We start from the raw sequence: 19,222 nt of genomic DNA on the forward strand, positions 1-19,222 counted from the left end.
TGAGAACCCTATCTCTTCCACATATTGTCGTAAGTATTCATGACTGTAATCCATGTGTGTTCACAGGGCTGGTTTGCCTGTTCTGAGGGACAAAAAACTCGAGTTTCCGGGTGAGAAAAGCCTCTCTACCTCCATATGCGACGGGCTAACTTACCTTTAGTCAAAAGATACCAGATAAAAGGTTCCTCACGTCATAGACAGGAATCGAACTCAGGTCTTTCCGATCAAAGGGCTTTGTCTATACTGATTGCGCTACGGAGGCTCCAAGTAAGTTCCTAATACAATACAGTATAATTCCCCTCCCCCATGTCAATTTTAGTTTATGACAGCAATACTTATATAACATTAAACATTAATTAAATGACCAGCAAACAGACTTCCTGATTGCATCAGGAAGTCTGTTTGCTGGTCATTTAATTAAGGGTTTGGTTAACTGAAGGTTCAGTTACATGGTACTGTACCAGAAGTCAGCTGACACACTGATCTGTTTATTCAAGGGCTTGGTTATTTGGAAGGAATAATTGAGGGATTACTTCAGAATATGACTGGGAGTGGACAAGAAAGCTGAAATTTAAATTTAATGCAGATATTACAATACTACACACAACAGAAGAAGATGCCTGACTACTGAGAAAAGCTCTCTACCGAGAGTGAGAGGCTTAAATTGAAATGGATGTTTCCATAAGGGAAAGAAGATTAATGACTAGGATGACCTAATTTAAACAAATCACAAACTGGAATGACTCCCCATTCTAGCTGGAATAACAGGGATATAAGATTCATGAAATCTTTAAATTTCCAAGTTTTTGTCCATGTTAACTACTATTCATCTATACTAAAACATCAAGAAAATGTTTTGTGTGGTTGACATATATAAACTTATATTTTATATAAACTAGTAATCATTTAATACTTAAATTAATAAGCTAAGATCAATGATGCGATCAATGGTGCGATCTCATTCATTGCATCTGTCTCATCATTTTTATTATCCGTTAATTCATTCATTCATTCATTCATTCTGTATGTTTACCTTCATTCTCTTTCAATGCCACTCTCGCAGCTATCTGGTAATACCTTGCAAATATCATACCTCACATATCACTATTTTCTACATTCTTACTTTCAATAACGATATCACTCTTACGACCTGAAACACTCTTTAAACCTCACATTCCTTACACAAATGGCTGAATAATCATTATAATATATTAGTGTTATATTGGATATTACTTTCCAGTACTGTAATGAACATGTAAAGGCCATTACTGAAAATGTTAGCTTTTTATAGACACATATTACATATATTACATATTAAGTAAGTGTCGGATTTAATTATATTACTACATCTTATAGGTGATAACCAGGTGAATCATGCAAATTCATACATAGATGTTGTAAATATATCCGATGAAGAGCCTGATGGACATAAGTTTAAAAGTACAAGTAAGTAAAAAAAAATACTGTTAAGTACTGTTGTGTTATTTTTGCAGTTTTAAATAGCAGATCAAGCATTGTTTAATAACCAGAAAAGCATGAATGCTCCTTCTACCTAAAATATGACAGAGAGTCTTATTTATGCTTATTTAAAAATATTCTGTATTTTTCTGAATCAGCATAAAATAGAAAAAAAATTACATCAAATTTATATTTTTATATAAATTTTATAGAGATTTATATTTATATTAAAGCAAGAACCACAAAAAAAAAAAAAAACAATTTGGAGGGAATATAAAAAAAACGGTGATAAGCATACTCATGAGAGCAGTACAAAGTGCAAGCAAGAAGGGTGACCAGTATGGTAAGAACACCAAATCTGATTATAAGAAAAAATTAACTAAGCAGGCCAAAGTAAATTCAAAAGAGTTTTTTTCATTATGTAACAAGCAAAAAGAAAACGGACTATGGAAGGATAACTTTGTTCAATGCTGATAGTAGGAGGGTGACAGAGCAAAAGAAATAGTTGAATTGCTACTCAGCAATTATGTAAGCTGAGTAGCAATCATTGGAAAAGGCAGTTATGTTGGAGAAGATTGAGGGAATGAGAAGAAGAGGAGGACCACCAAAGAGTTGGGTGGACAGCATAAAAGAGCGTACCAACTTGAACTTCAATTGCTGATAGAAAGGACAAGAGGCCAAGTGGGATGGAGAGCCTTTGTTCACAAAATCACCAAGAGTCAAAAATTGACTGGATAGCGCATAACAACGAAAACTGTTTCACAGCCTTTTGTGGATGGGAGTCAGATAACACACATGCACACATATTATATCCCTGCCTTTTATTAAAGGCATAACAAATAAATTAGATTATCTTCTCAATTGTTGCAAAAATTTAAACTAGCCACAAACCATTAGAAAAGATATATGTCCACCCAATACAAATAATGCCAGAATTCCTCAATTTTTCCAATGTTTTTTAGCATTCCCTATATGAAACAACTGTTTTGGTCACATTACCTTGGTAAAACAAAGCAAACATAAAATACATACAATATATGAGGGATTGTCTGAAAAGTTCTCGCCCTCAACCATAGATAGCAACACTATCAGTAAGTTTTTTTTTCTTCTAAGTTGGGACATCTGTCATAAACATCCATGTGAAATTGCAAGTCATTCCATCAAGTAGTTTGTTTTATACAGCTGTCTGAAGCCTTTGAAATGGATAAATTCGAGTATTGTGTTGTAATACAATTCTTTGTAAAAGAAGGTTTAAATCCAAAAGAAATTCATTCAAAGTTCATAAAAATTTATGGGCATTCTTCTCCTTCGTTTTCGACAATTAAGAAATGGGCTGCCGAGTTTAAATGTGGCCATACCAGCCTTGAAGATGATCCAAGTGTAGGACATCCAAAAAAGTGTAACAACACCAGAAATCATTCATCAAGTGCACGATATGGTATTGAATGACCAGCGAGTCAAAGTGCGTGAAATTGCTGAGACTATAGGCATTTCAAAAGAACGTGTAGGATATGTTTTGCATTAAAAATTGCGAATAAAAAGCTTTGAGCAAGATGGGTGCCTCGCTTGTTCACAGCAGATCAAAAACACACTCACATGAAAATCTGTGAACAGTGCTTGGAGCATTTTATCAAGAATAAAACTGATTTTGTGCATCCATTTATTACTATGGATGAGACTTTGATTCACCATTACACACCATAATCCAAACAGCAGAAGCAAAACAGTCAGAAGCCGGTTTGTTCAGCACGAAAGAAACAAAGTCAGTTCCATCAGCAGGAAAAGTCATGGCATCGATGTTTTGGGATGCTAAAGGCAGTTTTTTTATTAATTATCTTGAAAAGGGTAAAACAACAGCCAGAGAATATTATTCGATCTTTTAACCCGACTAGACGAAAAAATTTGTGAGAAAATACCATGTTTGCAGAAGAAAAAAATCATCTTTCATCAGGACAATGCACCTGCCCACAAAGGTGTTTTGGCAATGGGAAAATTAAAGGACCTCCACTATGAATTGTTGGAATTAAAACTAAAACTCTTCCTCGCTGATCAGCGTTTTTCTTCGTGATTGCAGCTGTAGAGAGGTATTTTGCAGATCTTACAGAGAACCACTACAGGGACGGGATATTGGTGCTGGCGCATTGCTGGAATAAATGTATTAGTCTTAAGAGAGATTACGTTGAAAAATAAAAATAATTTTATATTTTATAATGTTGACAGGAGCTGGCAGATGCTATTATTGCTGTTATTACATGGTACTCCATGGCGTCTCAGGACTCATTGTGAGAGGCCACCTGCACTAATCTACCTCACAAATGTATTTATTTATTTTCCCCTGTTAATTGCATATGCTTTCTGGCTGTTTTATGTGAAGGAAAACCTCAAGTTTATAGAAGTAAAAGAAAAAAAAACTGGTAGCTTTTATGTGAAGCTGGCTGACCCATCATCAGTTGAAAATCCTTTATAATTATAATTCACATCCTAGAAGGTATTCAGATCTATATTTCTTCAGCCAAAGGGCATTATAATTGCTGATAGTAGTGGAGTCTCTAAGAGAGGGAACTTACTAATTTATTATTGATTTTTATTTACTATTTTTTTTTTTAATTTAGCTTTTCATCTTTTAATAGCTATTTAGATTTTGTGGATAGAATATCCAGGGTTCTAAAACATCACCATATTTTTATTGCAGCCACAGTATTGCAAACAGCATGATAAGAAATTCACTATAAACAAAATTACATGATAACCAGTAATAAACTTTAATGAAAGTATGGATATTTCATACTGAAAACAATAGTACATTATCAATGTGTAGAAACAACAAGCAATTAAAACTTGAGCTTTTTCTTGGTTTTATTCGTCGACCAGATATTAATAAATGATATGCACAAATTGTCAAAAGGTTTCACCAGCTATTCTGTTTGGCTTCTTCAGGAGAAGTATAACGGTACACACTAACGTTTGCTAGTAAAAAAGAAGAATGGAGTAACACAGTCAAATAAGTTAAAACTGACGCATAACATCATAGGCGTGGAACGTGGTGTCTCAATCATTGTTTATTGAGCGCGTTGTAGTTTTTTAGTGAAATGAAATTCTGGTGAGCTGAGTGAATTTATTAGGCTTTTCCAGATGTCTTTCAGAATCATTACTTGATTTCTGTTTAGATTTTCTCCAGAGTGGAGTACAATGGTGGCTTCTTTGAAATTTCTACATCAAAAATCTTCTTCTATATAAGGCATGAAGCTGTTATCCCAATTGATGGTGTGATCAGAGATTGAGAAGTGATGGGCTAATCCCGAAGTATCTGTTCTGTTGTTGTTGTTGTTCACGTCCCCTATATGTTCTTTTTTTCGAATTTCCAGGCTTCTTGGAATGTTTGGCCTATGTAATTTAATCCACTGGAACATGGGATGTTGTGTACACCTGCGTATTTGAAGAAGGCATTAATGTCCTTAGGAGATCTTAAAATGTGGCATATAATTTTGACAGGTTTGAGAGCAACTCTGATGTTGAAAGACTTAAGGAGTTTGACTATTTTTGTTGACACTGAGCCTGCATAAGGCATGACGATGGATGACATATATTGCACGACAGGAGGTTGCTGCTGTGGAGGGTTTTCATGAAGAATCTTTTTGATTATATTTTTTGGGTAACCGTTGTTTATTAGTGTTTGAGATATGAGAGTGAGTTCATCAAGGAGATCTTTTTCTTCTGAGATAATATTGGTCGCTCTATTTTTAAGTATATACATTATGCTGAGTTTTTGTGCAGTATGGTGAGACGATTTGAAGTGCAGGTAACGTCCAGTGTCTGTTGATTTTCGATAGATTGTGAGCTGGATTTGTCCATTCTCTTGTTTCTTTATTAGTGTGCATCTAGAAAAGGCAATTGGTTATTCTTTTCAAGCTCTAATGTGAACTTTATTTTGTAGTGGAAGGAATTTATTTTTGTAAAAAGAAAAAAAAAAAAGAAAATTAAAGAACAGGAAAACAAGGTACATACAACAATCGGTTTACCAATTAAAATGAGTGCCACAAGCTAGAAATTAATATTAATAAATAATGTTAAAACTATTTTTAATATTTACATAAAATGAGAATCTCTGAAACTTTTTATTTTGTAAGAGAGAGAATTGTTTCGATTCGGGTTAGGCTGATGTAAAAGGGCTTCACATCTTTCTTTGACAAGACATTCATATTTAAAACTGCTTCTATGGAGAAGATAAGATTCATCCTACAGGTTACTATGTTTAGTGTCAATACTATGCTGTGTCAGAACAGAGGGCTTTTGAAATTTTACGTAGTCAATGTAATATTGACTATGTAAAATTTAAATTTTAATTAAAATTTTTTTCCCACAGAACAGCCTCTCTGCCTAAAGTATGTCAAATTACATTCACAAGAGATCTGGTAAGCACCAGCTAAAGATAAGAGGTGACAGTTTATCTTGTGTGGGTGAAGGCTATTGATCCAATGTAGGAAAGTGATAAGTTCATTTTCATTCAGAATAAGGACAAACAGCAAAATCATCATTGACATAACAAAACCACAGAGAGGGCCGTGGATAAATGGATGAGCACAAGGTATCTTCCAGATGGCTCAAAAAATAGTTTGCTAAAGGTGGAGACAGAGGGCAATCCATGGCAGTGCCTTCAACCTATTTATAGATCTTGTTTTTCCAGCTGAAATATCCTGATTGTATAAGAAATTCAGAAATCTTCATAACATCAGGAGGGAAATCATCATATAGTAAACTAATAGGGTCAGATAAAATGTTGGTAAATAGAAAAGCAATGTCAAAGGTGACTAACATGTTTGACTCTTGTATTTGAATATTCTTGATTTTTTTCCAGAAAATGTGTGAAATTCTTGATAAATGATGTGGATTGTCCAATATGGGCAGTGAAATAAATTTAACAGTTCTATAGGTGGGAGAGTTGATACAATTCATAATGGGTCTTACTGGACAAAATTCTTTATAAATGTTTTTTAGAAACCATATAAATAAAGAATTCTTCCAAACTGGGTGCATAACTTATACAGTCTTTAGATCCAGGCTAACAATTCATCAAGGAGCTTATTTAATTGTTTAATTTGTGTTTTTTAGGGTTATAATTAATTTTCTGATAGCTGGAGGTATCCTGTAAAAGGCAATCTGTCTCCCTGTCATAGTCAGCCCTATTACCATGACAGCTTTTCCTTTATCTGTTTTTGAAATAGATATATGGTTCTTTTGTTTTAATGAAAGTGCACAGAATTCAGTAGTAGATAAATTACATGGAAGTAATTTGCTTCTAAAGGGTGAAGCAGCAACTTCAAAGCATAATTTATTAGCATCTTTGATTGAAAGTCCAGGCAGATTATGTTCGATATTATGCAAAAAAAAAAATTTGAGATATGGAATGTGGCTTTTAGCTAACACACTATTCTCAGCATGAAACAACAGCCCTCAAGAATGCTAATAACCCATTTATTAGTAGGAGTGTTGTCAGCAATAAATTTTTGCTTACAATATAATGATTTATATTTTTGCATCATTCTGTATGAATGTTTTTCATAAGAGTAGGTTAATGATTGTTTTTAAACACATAAAATGATATCCAGTAATTCGTCATCCAGAGTAGCTGGATGATGAATGTTAGGCTTAGCATCTAATATTTAGTCTCTTTCAAGATTTAAAATAGACTAAATATTAGATGCTAAATCTTTTTTTAACTACTCAAATTTGGCTTCATATCAAGGAAAAACTTTCTAAAAATCTAAATTGCATGAGCTTCGAGCAACTGAGTAGTCTCTCTAAATCTAGTAAACATAGGAATAACTTTTGTATCTTAATATTTTTTGAATAAAGCAATCAAGGCATGTAGCTTACCTTGTAAACTGATAATTTTTCTAACTTGCCTGTTAGTTTAGTGCAGTGGTTGATATCGACCCCAGGGATCAATATAACATTGTTAGGGGGTCTATTCAGGCTCAGGGGTCGATAGAAAAAGACATCATTGTACGGGTAATATTTAATTCGGTTAACTTGGATTACCTCTATCCTGAATGACAATGCAATTAAGAGTGAATCGTGGGAACAGTGACATGAATAGGACCTGTGAGATGGAGAGCAAGGTCATGAAAATAGTTACTGAGACCAATCAAGTAGGCCAAAGTGACGTATTTACCAATAAACAGATGTTAGTGGTTCCTGCCCGGCCGGTGTGGCGGGAGTGAGATTGCAACACGTGCGCAGTTCTTATTTACTTATACTTACACGTATTCGATCCCAGTCTCATTTTTGCATCGACATACAAGTGAACGTTAATGTTCTAAAATTCATCAACATACATATTATAATTCAATCGTTATTCATTCACGAACTAAACTTCTCTATGTTGAAGAGTTGAGCAGGACTGGTAGTAATACCAGTGATATTAATACCAGTAGTTTATTAATATCACTAGTAATACCAGTGATATTACTAGTGATATTAATAGTAGTAGTAATAGTAATATAATAATATATACTATGTTATACATACAATAAATACTATAACTATAAAATCACTGTAACTATAAAATAAACTATCTAAAAACTCACATAAGCGTCTTTTTTGTTTGTCCTATTATAATTACGTAATAGTAAAATAGAGGGGGTCAATAAAAAGTCAAGAAACTCTTGAAGGGGTCGACGGTCAAAGAAGTTTGGTGACCCCTGGTTTAGTGAATTCTTTGGGCAGATGGGCCGTTCTGTGGAAAAAAGAATTAATGAACATCAGTACTACACTGAATATGTGAAACCTCAAAAGTCTGGTCTGGCATAGCATAGTATTGATACTAAACACGGTATCCTGTGGGATGAAGCTTGTCTTTGCTTTAGAAGCAGTTTTAAATATGAATGCTTTTCAAAGAAAGTTGTAAATCCCTTTTTCATCATCCTAACCTGAATCAGAATGATTCTCTCTCTCTATTCCCAAAAGTTGGGAGATTCTTATTTTAAGTAAACATCAAAAATAGCTTTCATATTATTTATTTAATATTCATTTCTAGCTTGCAGCAACTGTTTTTAATTTGCAAACCGATTGTTGTATATACCTTGTATTCCTGTTCTTTTATTTGCTTGTTGTTTCTACACACTTATGATGTACTGTTATTTTCAGTATGAAATATGTGTACTTTCGTTAAAGTATATTACCATGGTTATTGTGTCATTTTGTTATTTATAGTTATTCCACAAGTACCTTTAAAGATTAAAAGATAAGAACTTCACCTGATATTAACAACTACATGTACCCTGATCAAAGTCTGATATGCACATTGTAAGAGAAATTCACTTTGTCATTTGTATTCCTGTGAGTTCTCGTGGTGAAAGTTGACTGTATTATGCTAATTCCTCATGTAATGCAGTACTATATATATGATTAGTATAGTATAGTGCATATTGCATATCTTCTTGCCTCCACAACAAACTCATGTTATGTTATTTCTCAACTGTGGTTAAGAATTCATTATATTAAATATTCATCATCATCAATGGCTCTAACAATTGCCCATGATTCCAAGTAACCTTGGATTTCATAACCATAACTCCATGACTCCATGATAAGATGGTTACCCCTATGCCTATTGTGTTTTCTACTGGCAGCTTTGCTGGTTGCAGGACAAAAAACCCATTTCTAGGAGGGACAAACTTTGTCATCTATCTGGGACCAGCTAACTGGCCTTCAGTTGAAAAGCCCTGATAAATGTTCTTCACATTGTTGATGGGATTTGAACCCAAGTCTTTGCAACCAGAAGGCTTTATCTCTGGTGACTCTTAAATATTATTATTATATAGACACCTCCAAGGAATCATCTAAGAAGAGTTCCTTTCTTTGTCATTCATTGCTTAACTATCCATGATATCTATCCTAGAATACATTTCTCAAAGACTCACAGCATCCATTGTTAGCCCATTATACACACTCAATACACCTCATGAGACTTGTATCTATATACTGTAAAATCCCCTTTACTAACTTTTATGTTTTCATCAATATCTCCTCTCTTCTGTCTGTTTCTTGAACTTTGAAGCTATACTTCTCCAAGCATTTCCTTAGCACAATTCCATAGGCCAGATATAATCTTGGTTACTCTCTGCTGGATCTTTTCAACTGTCTCTTTCTCCATTTTCACAGAATCCAGGTGACTATCTGAGCATAGTAATCCAAATATCGTTTATCAAATCCTTGCAAAGCAAGAGAATAACTTCTTTATTCCTATAAGTTAATGTATGCTTCATCACTACAGTTATCTTATGTAATGACTTAACTACCTTAGCAATCTGGCTTAAATTTCAATTCTCTGTCCATCATCACCTCTGTCTTCATTGACCCCTTCCAGCAAATTCCCTAATATTAATACAATAATTTTCCTGCAATACCATCAGTCCAAAATGTATAATCGTATGCTTGGAAACATTGAACTGCTGCTCGTCATCAAATATTTGCACATAGAACTAATTTGTTCAGACCAGATTAATTCTGTATTAATGCTTTTTTAATATTGCTTTGCTTCCAAGTCCCTGTGGAGTCCGAAGACTCATTATAGAAGGTTGAACACTCAACTGAACACTCCCAATAACTACCATTCCTTGACTTGAATACATTCAATTTTGGAACACTTTTCACCCACTCTGGCAATGCATTACACTCATTCACTACCTACCAAGTAAAAAAAATCTTCTTTTCACTTCCTTACTCACATGACCTTTGCACAGGTTCCAGGAATGACCTCTCATTCTTGCATCACCCATTATGCAATGCAATAATTCTCCTATATCTATCTGATAGGTTTCTCTCACCAACTTATATGCCTCAATCATATCTTCCCTTCCCTAATCCTGCTAACTGCTAATCTCTGAAGACCTCATTCCCTGAATCTGTCCTCATACTCAATATTTCATAGTCCTGAGACAGTTTTAGTTATTTGCTTTTGCACTCTCTCTCTCCATCTCTCTCCCTCCAATTTTTCCTTATTGCCAGTATATCCCTTGTCACCAGATCTGTGCACATAAATGTATGAAAACCTAACACAGAGAGTCAGGGAAACTAAATTATAAAGGGAGGAATGGTGTGAACGTGAGTGTGAGAGCGACAATGTTATATAACTATGTTAATGATGGGAATGGGCTTTGTCATGGAAATGTTGACGAGGCGAGAATGATTTCGGGTTTGTTCATCCGGTTCAGACCCATCATATGTGTTCAAAGATGTCTACATGTGTAAGGCATTAGAGAATAATAGAGATCTGCAAGTTTTCCAACTGTGTCAGGCAGACTGCAGACAAGACAATAAAAAAGAACAAACAGGTAGATTGTTATGTCTGTACACGAATGTTAGGAGAATCAGAAACAAAGGGATAGAGTTTGTTGCCTTAGTCAATGTGTTGCGACCTCAGACTGTAGATATTAGTGAGACCTGGCTATCAGAATTTTTAGGAAGGATAGAGAGGATAGGAGAGGAGGGGGCATGCTGCTAATGATATCGGATGATTTAAATCCAGTTAGAGTTGAGACCTATGATTGTAGTACTACTAACAATATTTCATGTGGCAGTGAGGTTGAAGCCATCTAGTGTGAGGTGGAATCTAACAAAACAAATTACATAGTGGGGTGTTGTTACAGACCTGGTGGATTGGTTGCTAGTGACAAAGAAATGCATCACCAAATAGAAAACATGAGCACAAAAAGAGTAATCATAATGGGAGACTTTAATTATCCAAATATTGATTGGGTAGTAGTAGAATCTCACGAGAAGAATGAAAATGCATTTATTGAGCTGTTGTGGGACAACTTCCTAAAGCAGCATGTGACGAAGGAACTTGAAGGCAAAGAGGGTTAGATTTGATTATAGTGTCAGAGGGTGTTTCAGTTAAAGACGTAACTATTCTGATTCCAGTTGGTGACAGTGATCATGTGTTACTCACTTGGGAAGCGCCTAAGTTTATGAATGTTCCATTCAGAAAAGGTTACATGCTGAACTACAAAGCAGGAAATTATGACCAACTGAGGAGTATACCGAGTTCAATGGAATGGGATCGGTTGCTGGATGGAAAGAATATAGACAGTGCATGGGAAGCATTTAAACAATACTTAAATGATGCAATATCAGAATGTCCTGAGAGTTCAAAGAATAAATAGAGTAGGAGTCAAATGGATGTGTAATCTTATTAAGCAAGAGATTCGTAAGAAAAGGTTGATGTGGAAGAAATACCGTATAAGCAGCAGGCTAGAATAGTCACAACTGTTGTACGGAAAGGAGAGTCTGAGTAATAAGTATGAAAGAAACTGGCTCTGCATGCTAAAGACAACCTACAAGAATTCTATCAATATGCTACAAGCAAAAGAAAGAATGAATATGAAAGAATGACTCTTCTAAATCCAGATGCTGTGAGGGTTACAGATGCAGAAGAGGTTGTTCAGTTAATGAGTACCAATTTCGTTAAAAGCTATCAACCTGGTGAACACAACAGTGAGCTCACTGTTACCTCTTCGCTAGATGAAGAAATGCAGGTGTGTGTGTGAGGCTGAAGTATTAGAGCTGTTGCACAAATTGTATAAGAATTCAGCAATAGGGACTGATTGAATATCAGCAGGTGTGCTAAAAGAGTGTTCAGCTGAACTGGCCATTCCTTTGACCAGGATGTTTAATATGACTCTCAGAACAGGGAAGATTCCACAGGAATGGAAGGAATGTATGGTAATTCCATTGCACAAGGGTGGTGCTAAGACTGATATATCCAACTATTGACCAATTAGTATCTCAGGAGTGGTGGTGAAGATTTTGGAAAAATTGGTTAGGGCCTGTATTCAGAAATGGGTTGACAGTGAATCTCTACTTTGCAATGAACAACATGGGTTTACTAAGGGAAGATCGTATTTTAGCAACTTGCTCACATTCTATAACAATGTTACCATTGAACTAGACAAGGGGAATGGATACACCATGATACTTTTGGATTTTGCTAAGACTTTTGCCAGAATTCAGCATGGAAGACTATTGCATAAATTGGAGAAAATGGGTTTGGGTTATACAATATTAGCATAGATAAGAGGATGGCTGACTGACAGATATCAGAAAGTGGTATACGGGGGATATGTGTGTGCGAGGTTTAAGGTAACAGGTGGTGTACCACAAGGATCAGTGCTTAGTCCCCTGTTATTCAATCTGTACATTAATGATATTGGGAAGGATTTGACAAGTGACATACAGTTATTTGCTGATGATCAAAGATAAGTAGAGTAATCAGGAATGCTGCTGATATGCAGTCTTTGCAGAATTATTTGAATAGGCTGGAATTGTGGGCATGGGAAAATGGATGTCAATTCAATGTCAGTAAGTGTAAAATCATTCACTTCGGCGTGATTAGATATCCAATGTTGTATTATATTGGTGGGATTAGGCTAGAAGAAACTAATGAGGCTAGGAATCTCAGAGTGTTAATAGATAGGAAGTTGAAGTTCAGGGGCCATGTAGCAAAGATTGCATATACAACTCAAAAAATAATTGCAATGCTTTACACGTTCACATGTAAAGATAAGGATGTTATTTTGCCTCTTTACAAGGCCTCGATAAGACCTCACTTGGACTATTGTGTGCAGGTCTGGTCTCCTGGGTTCCATTGTGATTCTGATATATTGGAAAGATTACAAAGGAGAGTGTTAAAATGATATAAGGTTATGGAATACTGATTATGAAGACAGATCGAGAATTTGTAGACTGCAGATGCTAGCAAACAGGAGAAAGAGGGGGGGGGGGTAATATGATTGAGACTTACAGACTTCTGAAAGGATCACACAGGATTTCAATTGATGGAATTTTTCAATTTATGGAGGGTGGAGAAAGGATGAGAGGGCATCCTTGGAAGCTGAGAATGAAGGCTGCCAAGAAGGGTGTGAGGACTGGATTTTTCTCTCAGAGGGTAGTGCGTGATTGGAATGGATTGCCATTGGATGTTGTGAGTGCAAGCAGTGTGAATGAAGTCAAGAATAAGTATGATAGCTGGTGTGTGCGGTATGTGGCCTCCTTCGATGAGTCTCTGACTCCCTGGAGGTCTCTCTTAATAATAATAATAATAATAATAATAAATCCAAATGAGGCTTAATTAGTCTTCATACGATGGAACTATCATCTCTTAATCCATTCTTTGCATTATAGCACAGCAACTTTGTGGGTGAACCTTACAACTTTTGTGATATGTCCCTTGAAGTTCACTTCCCTATTGACAAAGATCTTCAGATCTCTTGCCTTCTCCTCCTCTTGAAGCAACATTCTTCCAATATCATAAACCTCATTATATCTTCTCTGGCAAAAGTGCATAACTTTATGCTTAGCAATATTGAATGACTTATCATTTTCAGCCCAATGTACCAAGCTATTCAATCGTCTTGTAACATCACATCATAACTTCTTGACAATGCTCTTCCTAATTTAACATCATCAGCAAAGAACAGAATATCTTCTCTTATATACCTCTCCTGAACTATGTCATATTATATAAGTTAAACAACAGTGATCCCAGAAAGAAAGGTGGTATGTCACTCATCAGCTTCCTTTTTCAGAATTCCACATCCCCATGCAGAACTCACTGACTACTATTGGTCAACCAACCCTGTAACCAAGCTACTAAATGATTATCCATCATCATACCACTCAATCTCAAAAAAGGGTTATCATCATTTAGTACTCAGTCAAATACTTTAGCAAAATCCAGATAAATCACTGTATAAGCATCTCTTCTATCCAGTACAATAGTCATCACCCTATTATAAAATGTAACCGTACCATGGCCTCTCCTTAACAAATCCATACCCTTGAAAGATTTCCATTTTCATCCAAGTTTGTATTGTATCTCTACCCAGCCTCTAACACCTTCACCATTACACCTAATCTACACACTGGCCTATATTTTGACACTACTGACTTGGATTCTCCCTTAGTAATTTGTTCTTTCTTTCTTTCTTTCTTTCAGGACTGATCATGTTTTCAGACTACATTTGAACAACCAAGTTAAGAGAACACTACCATCTCTTTTTGCATATTGCTGTAATAATATACATAGTGATATCCTGTCCACTCCCACAGCCTTATTAACATCAAGATTACTTAATATTCTAAACATTCCCATTGTTGAATTTCCACTCTTTTGGCCTTCTTCCTGTTGTTATTCAACACCACTCCTAACTTCCCCTACATGAAGTACACTAATGGAAATGTTCAGTACACTGCACTGAACATTTCCAATGTCAGTAGATGTGGCCTGTGTTTCATCTCTAATCAACTAAAGTCAATCATCCATATTCACCTGTCCATAGTGATATCCTGTCCACTCCCACAGCCTTATTAACATCAAGATTACTTAATATTCTAAACATTCCCATTGTTGAATTTCCACTCTTTTGGCCTTCTTCCTGTTGTTATTCAACACCACTCCTAACTTCCCCTACATGAAGTTGAAAAATAGTCATCACCATCATCATCACCAAAATAGTCATCACCAATAGTCATCTAACCCAAGAGGATGGTTGAGGGAATATAGATGAGAACAGGTCTTCTTCTAGATGTTTCAAATAAAAGTTGGCTAGAGCAGAAGAGAATAGACTTCCCATGGCTGTTCCTTCCACTTGGTTATAAAATTTGTTTTGACATAAGAAATATCCAGAGTGCATTACAAAATCAAATAACTTTATAATGTCTTGTGGGACGATGTCAGCAAGTAATTCTATAAATGTACCTCTTTGAGAGGTACATTTGTATATAAAGATTTTATATGAAAGCTAACCATAAGATCTGTAGGTTGTAATGAGATATTTTTCAATTTATTTAAGAAATCCAAAGAGTTTTTCAAAAAAGAGCATGAGTTGCCTATGTGTGATTTCAATAATTTAGCTAGATATTTGGCTGTGCGATAAGTGGGAGAATCAATACAATCCACTATAGGGCGAAGAGGAATATCTGTCTTATGTATTTTAGATAGACCATAAAACCTAGGAGGCCTAGCAAAATGAGTTTTTTTCCTTTCGATCGTGTGTATATTCAAACTTATGACCTCATCTTACAGGGAGTTTAATTTCTTCAGTTGTCTGTTATTTGGATTGTGATTGAGTTCTTGGTATGTTGAGCGATCTCAAAGTAAAAGGGAAAGTTTTCTTCTATAGTTTGAAGAGTCCATAATTACTGTCACTTTCTCCTTGTCAGCTTTAGTAATGATGAGGTGACTGTTCTCATCTATATTCCTTGCTTCTTAAGGAATGTAGCACTTTCTTTTCAGAAGGAGATATGTTCGAAGGAGGAAGCTTGGCTTTAAGTAGCAAAGAAGCAACTTCTTGGCGGAAAGCATTAGCTTTTTCACTTGAAAGATGAATGAGGGGGGGTTACGTTATATGTTAACTAGGAAATCTAGGTATGGAATCTTTTTAGGAACTATAGAGAATTCATGTCCTCTTGAGAGGATGAGTATTTCACTATTAGTTAAAGGGCAACCGGATACATTGACAATCCAATTATCTGGAACTTGGAACGGCTTGATTTGTCTAGAAACAAGAACATCATATTAGCGGTTTAGATGTTGATTCTGTTTTTTATATGAACATTGTATAGAATGTTTAGCCACATTCAGAACTATGTTTGAAAGATGTGGTTCTCAGTTTGTGGAGATATAGGTACGGAGATCAGAAACTTGATGAATGTTAATAGCCAAATCATGTTTAGATCAGAGCAGAGCAGCTGTGGGAAGTCCACTCTCTCCTGCTCTAGTCAACTTTTATTTGGAACATCTAGAAGAAGTCCTGTTCTCATCTATATTCCCTCAACCATCCTTTTGGGTTAGATATATAGACGACACCTTTGCTGTATGACCTCATTACAGAGACTCCTTACTTTCATACAAGTTATACAAGCTTTGCTAATTCTGCTAAATATGTATCTATTTCCAAATTTAATTTCACATCTTCACTAAAAATTGTGCGTAAATAGCTGAACAAGTTTTACTTGTTCAGCTATTAGAACAAGTTTTACTTGTTCTATTTTTCCACTCAGGATGCAGCTAATGTTTTTAATGTTTCTTCCTATTTTCAATGTCTTTTTCTTTTTACTGCTGATTTCAACGTCCTAACTTGAATCGTAATGACTGTATATCTGTATCAAAAATTTGCGAAGTTTAATCAGGATAACACATTAATTTTTTTTTTTTTCCTATATTAGTCTAATGTTATTTAAGATTATTACATGAATTTCGTTCGCGCGGTTAGCCTAGTGGCTTTCTGCTTCGCAACCATATGCCTGGGGAAGGAGCGTCCTAGGTTCGATTCCCGTCCACGACGTGAGGAGCTTATGGATCTTCCTCAGCCATAGCCAAGTTAGCCAGTTTTGGGTGTGGACAATAGGGTTTTTTCCGCCAGTTTATCTGGGGTTTTTCATCCCGCAAGCAGGCAAACCGGCCCCGTGAACACACAGGTTACAGTCATAAATACTTACGGCAAAGAGGGCAACGGGAAACCACCTTGCTCATGATCATCTCCCTGGTATGGTAGCATATAGCTACCCCCCCCCCCCCCCCCCCCCGGCCGTATGGCAGAAGGGAATAGATAGATAGACATGAATTTCTGAATTAATATCTTTAATTTAATGATGACTCTGATAAAAAAAAAAAAAATTTACTCTTTTAATACTTAGCGATATGACATCACGCGGCTCGTTCTATTTGTGAATGATCAATTGTTCGTATTCCACCTTGTTTTTTAAAACTATTCCTATGTAACCACTGAAGATGGTCTGTAATATTCAGACTGAAATATTTGGCAAATTGAATAATATTCTTGTGTAAACGTGTATATATTTTATAATCCTAATGTCACAAGTATCTTTAAAGAATTAAATTTAATCCATTAACAACCCTATAATTGCTATTAAGAGATTAATATTGTAGGATAATTACATGATAAAAGACAGTAAGCTGCTCATGTTTTATTCCTTGAAAAATAGTAAGGTGGTGGTTCGTGTATTTGATCCACTTCAGCTGGTAGAGTAGTTAACAAGTCATGATTGATTTATAATTGGTAAACATCGGTTTAGCTACCCATCCTTTTTAATAAGCTGGCCCTTCTTCTACACATTAGTAATCCTACTCATGCTGAGACAGTTTGAACAATCAAACTCTTTTTGTCATTATAATCAAAAATATAAATATGCAAATGTGCCATTTACGTGGCTCTTAAATAAACAGAATTTGTATTGTAGTCTTTGAATGTATTGTAGATCTTTCAGGTTAGCAGGCCTAAAATTGATTTTACAATACAGTTAATGTTGATTCTTTCATAATTTGTTTTCTATAATGTGAAATTATGTTTAGTTTCTGTTTTGATTTTCTACAACATGTTAACATTTTTAAATTGTCAGTGTGCAATTAAAGTTCATTTTTTATGTACTCACATGCCTTGTATTTTATGTATATGTGTAAATTTATTTCTTAGATAACAGATATTCAAATCATCAGGATGACTTCACAAACTGTAATTTCATTTCCACAAACACGGAAGCAGAGAATCGTGTTCTTACACTAGCTGAACAAATAATTGCTGCAATGCCAGATCGTATAAAGGCTACATCATGCCAGGAATCAGAACAGACAGATGAACTAGGAAACCTGGTATCCTCTACACAAAATGACATCTCATCTCTCTCACATGGTAATCCTGATCTAGAAATGTGTCCTGTTGAAGAACCTCCACCACCTTTTCTTAATGATGAATTTAACTTTGAATTCAGTGACCATACATACAGGTTAGATATTAGTATTTCTGTAATTTCATGCTGAAAGTTTACTTTAATTTTATGAATGGATTTTAGATTGGTTAGATAATGATAATTAATCTAAGTGACACTCACCCACCCACACACACACATTATACATTGTTTTTCTCTTGGATTGATAAGAAAATAAAAGATACAATTATTGAAAATAAATAAAGCACACGAAAAACTTATTATTGCAGTAAAATGCAGCTTAGTCACTTCATTCATTTTAATGGATTCTTACGCAAAAAATCCATTTTTTTTTCCAGTAAATATTTAAATTACTTAATGTTAAATGCATGATTAAATATATTATGCTGATTTTTCGATTATAGGTACTGTGAAGTTGGTACTCCTAATTCTTCTCTTAGTCCAGCATCATCATCATGTCTTCATAGTCCAAGAAGCTTTACACTGGATTCTCCTAGTCCTACACCCACAACAGCAGATTTTTCAGAATTCTTGCAGGCTTCAGGAAAAATTATGGAAAAGGATTTCTCCAATTTGACGCTGTCTGGTAAGTACACAAAATGCATGTAAGAGAAACTAATGTGACATCCATATGAAAGAAAATAGAATAAAATGATGGGAAAAGGATCATTAATCAACTTAATTGATATTTTCTCTAATTATTCCATTTTTAAGCAGATCTTAAAGACAGATGTGAGAATGCAGTATTTGGATAACATTGTGTATAAAGTCAGTAGTTATTCAGAAGAGCTGATTCTGAAGATATGTTTATGATAAAAAAGAATTATTATTATTTCTCAGACATCTCCATGGAGTTGCTAAGGCATCTCCTCAATTTTATACCAAGTGAAAAAAAACTTTCAACATCTATCTCTGATCTGTTACTAATAAGGTGATACACTTTTTCACTACTTGTATATAGGAAATTTATGACTTCTCCATTACTTCAAACTTGATATCTCTTCTGGGTCTGGAT

The 19,222-nt window shown here is 35.1% G+C and overlaps 1 protein-coding gene across 3 annotated transcripts in view; it reads left to right on the forward strand.

Moving 5' to 3' along the window:
• LOC150107659 (calmodulin-binding transcription activator 2-like) overlaps window positions 1–19,222 on the forward strand; it is a 790,456-nt gene that overhangs the window by 665,279 nt on the left and 105,955 nt on the right. For all 3 annotated transcript variants that reach the window (XM_090391992.1, XM_090391993.1, XM_090391994.1), the window contains 3 exons: window positions 1,357–1,446; window positions 17,955–18,264; window positions 18,612–18,793. In XM_090391992.1, coding sequence (XP_090248118.1) covers window positions 1,357–1,446; window positions 17,955–18,264; window positions 18,612–18,793 — 582 coding nt within the window. The remainder of the gene's footprint in view (window positions 1–1,356; window positions 1,447–17,954; window positions 18,265–18,611; window positions 18,794–19,222) is intronic.

This window comes from Typopeltis vanoorti, chromosome 4 (genome assembly GCF_054136105.1).
Source record: "Typopeltis vanoorti isolate ZY-2024b chromosome 4, IOZ_Tvanoo_1.0, whole genome shotgun sequence".
Taxonomy (NCBI): domain Eukaryota; kingdom Metazoa; phylum Arthropoda; class Arachnida; order Uropygi; family Thelyphonidae; genus Typopeltis; species Typopeltis vanoorti.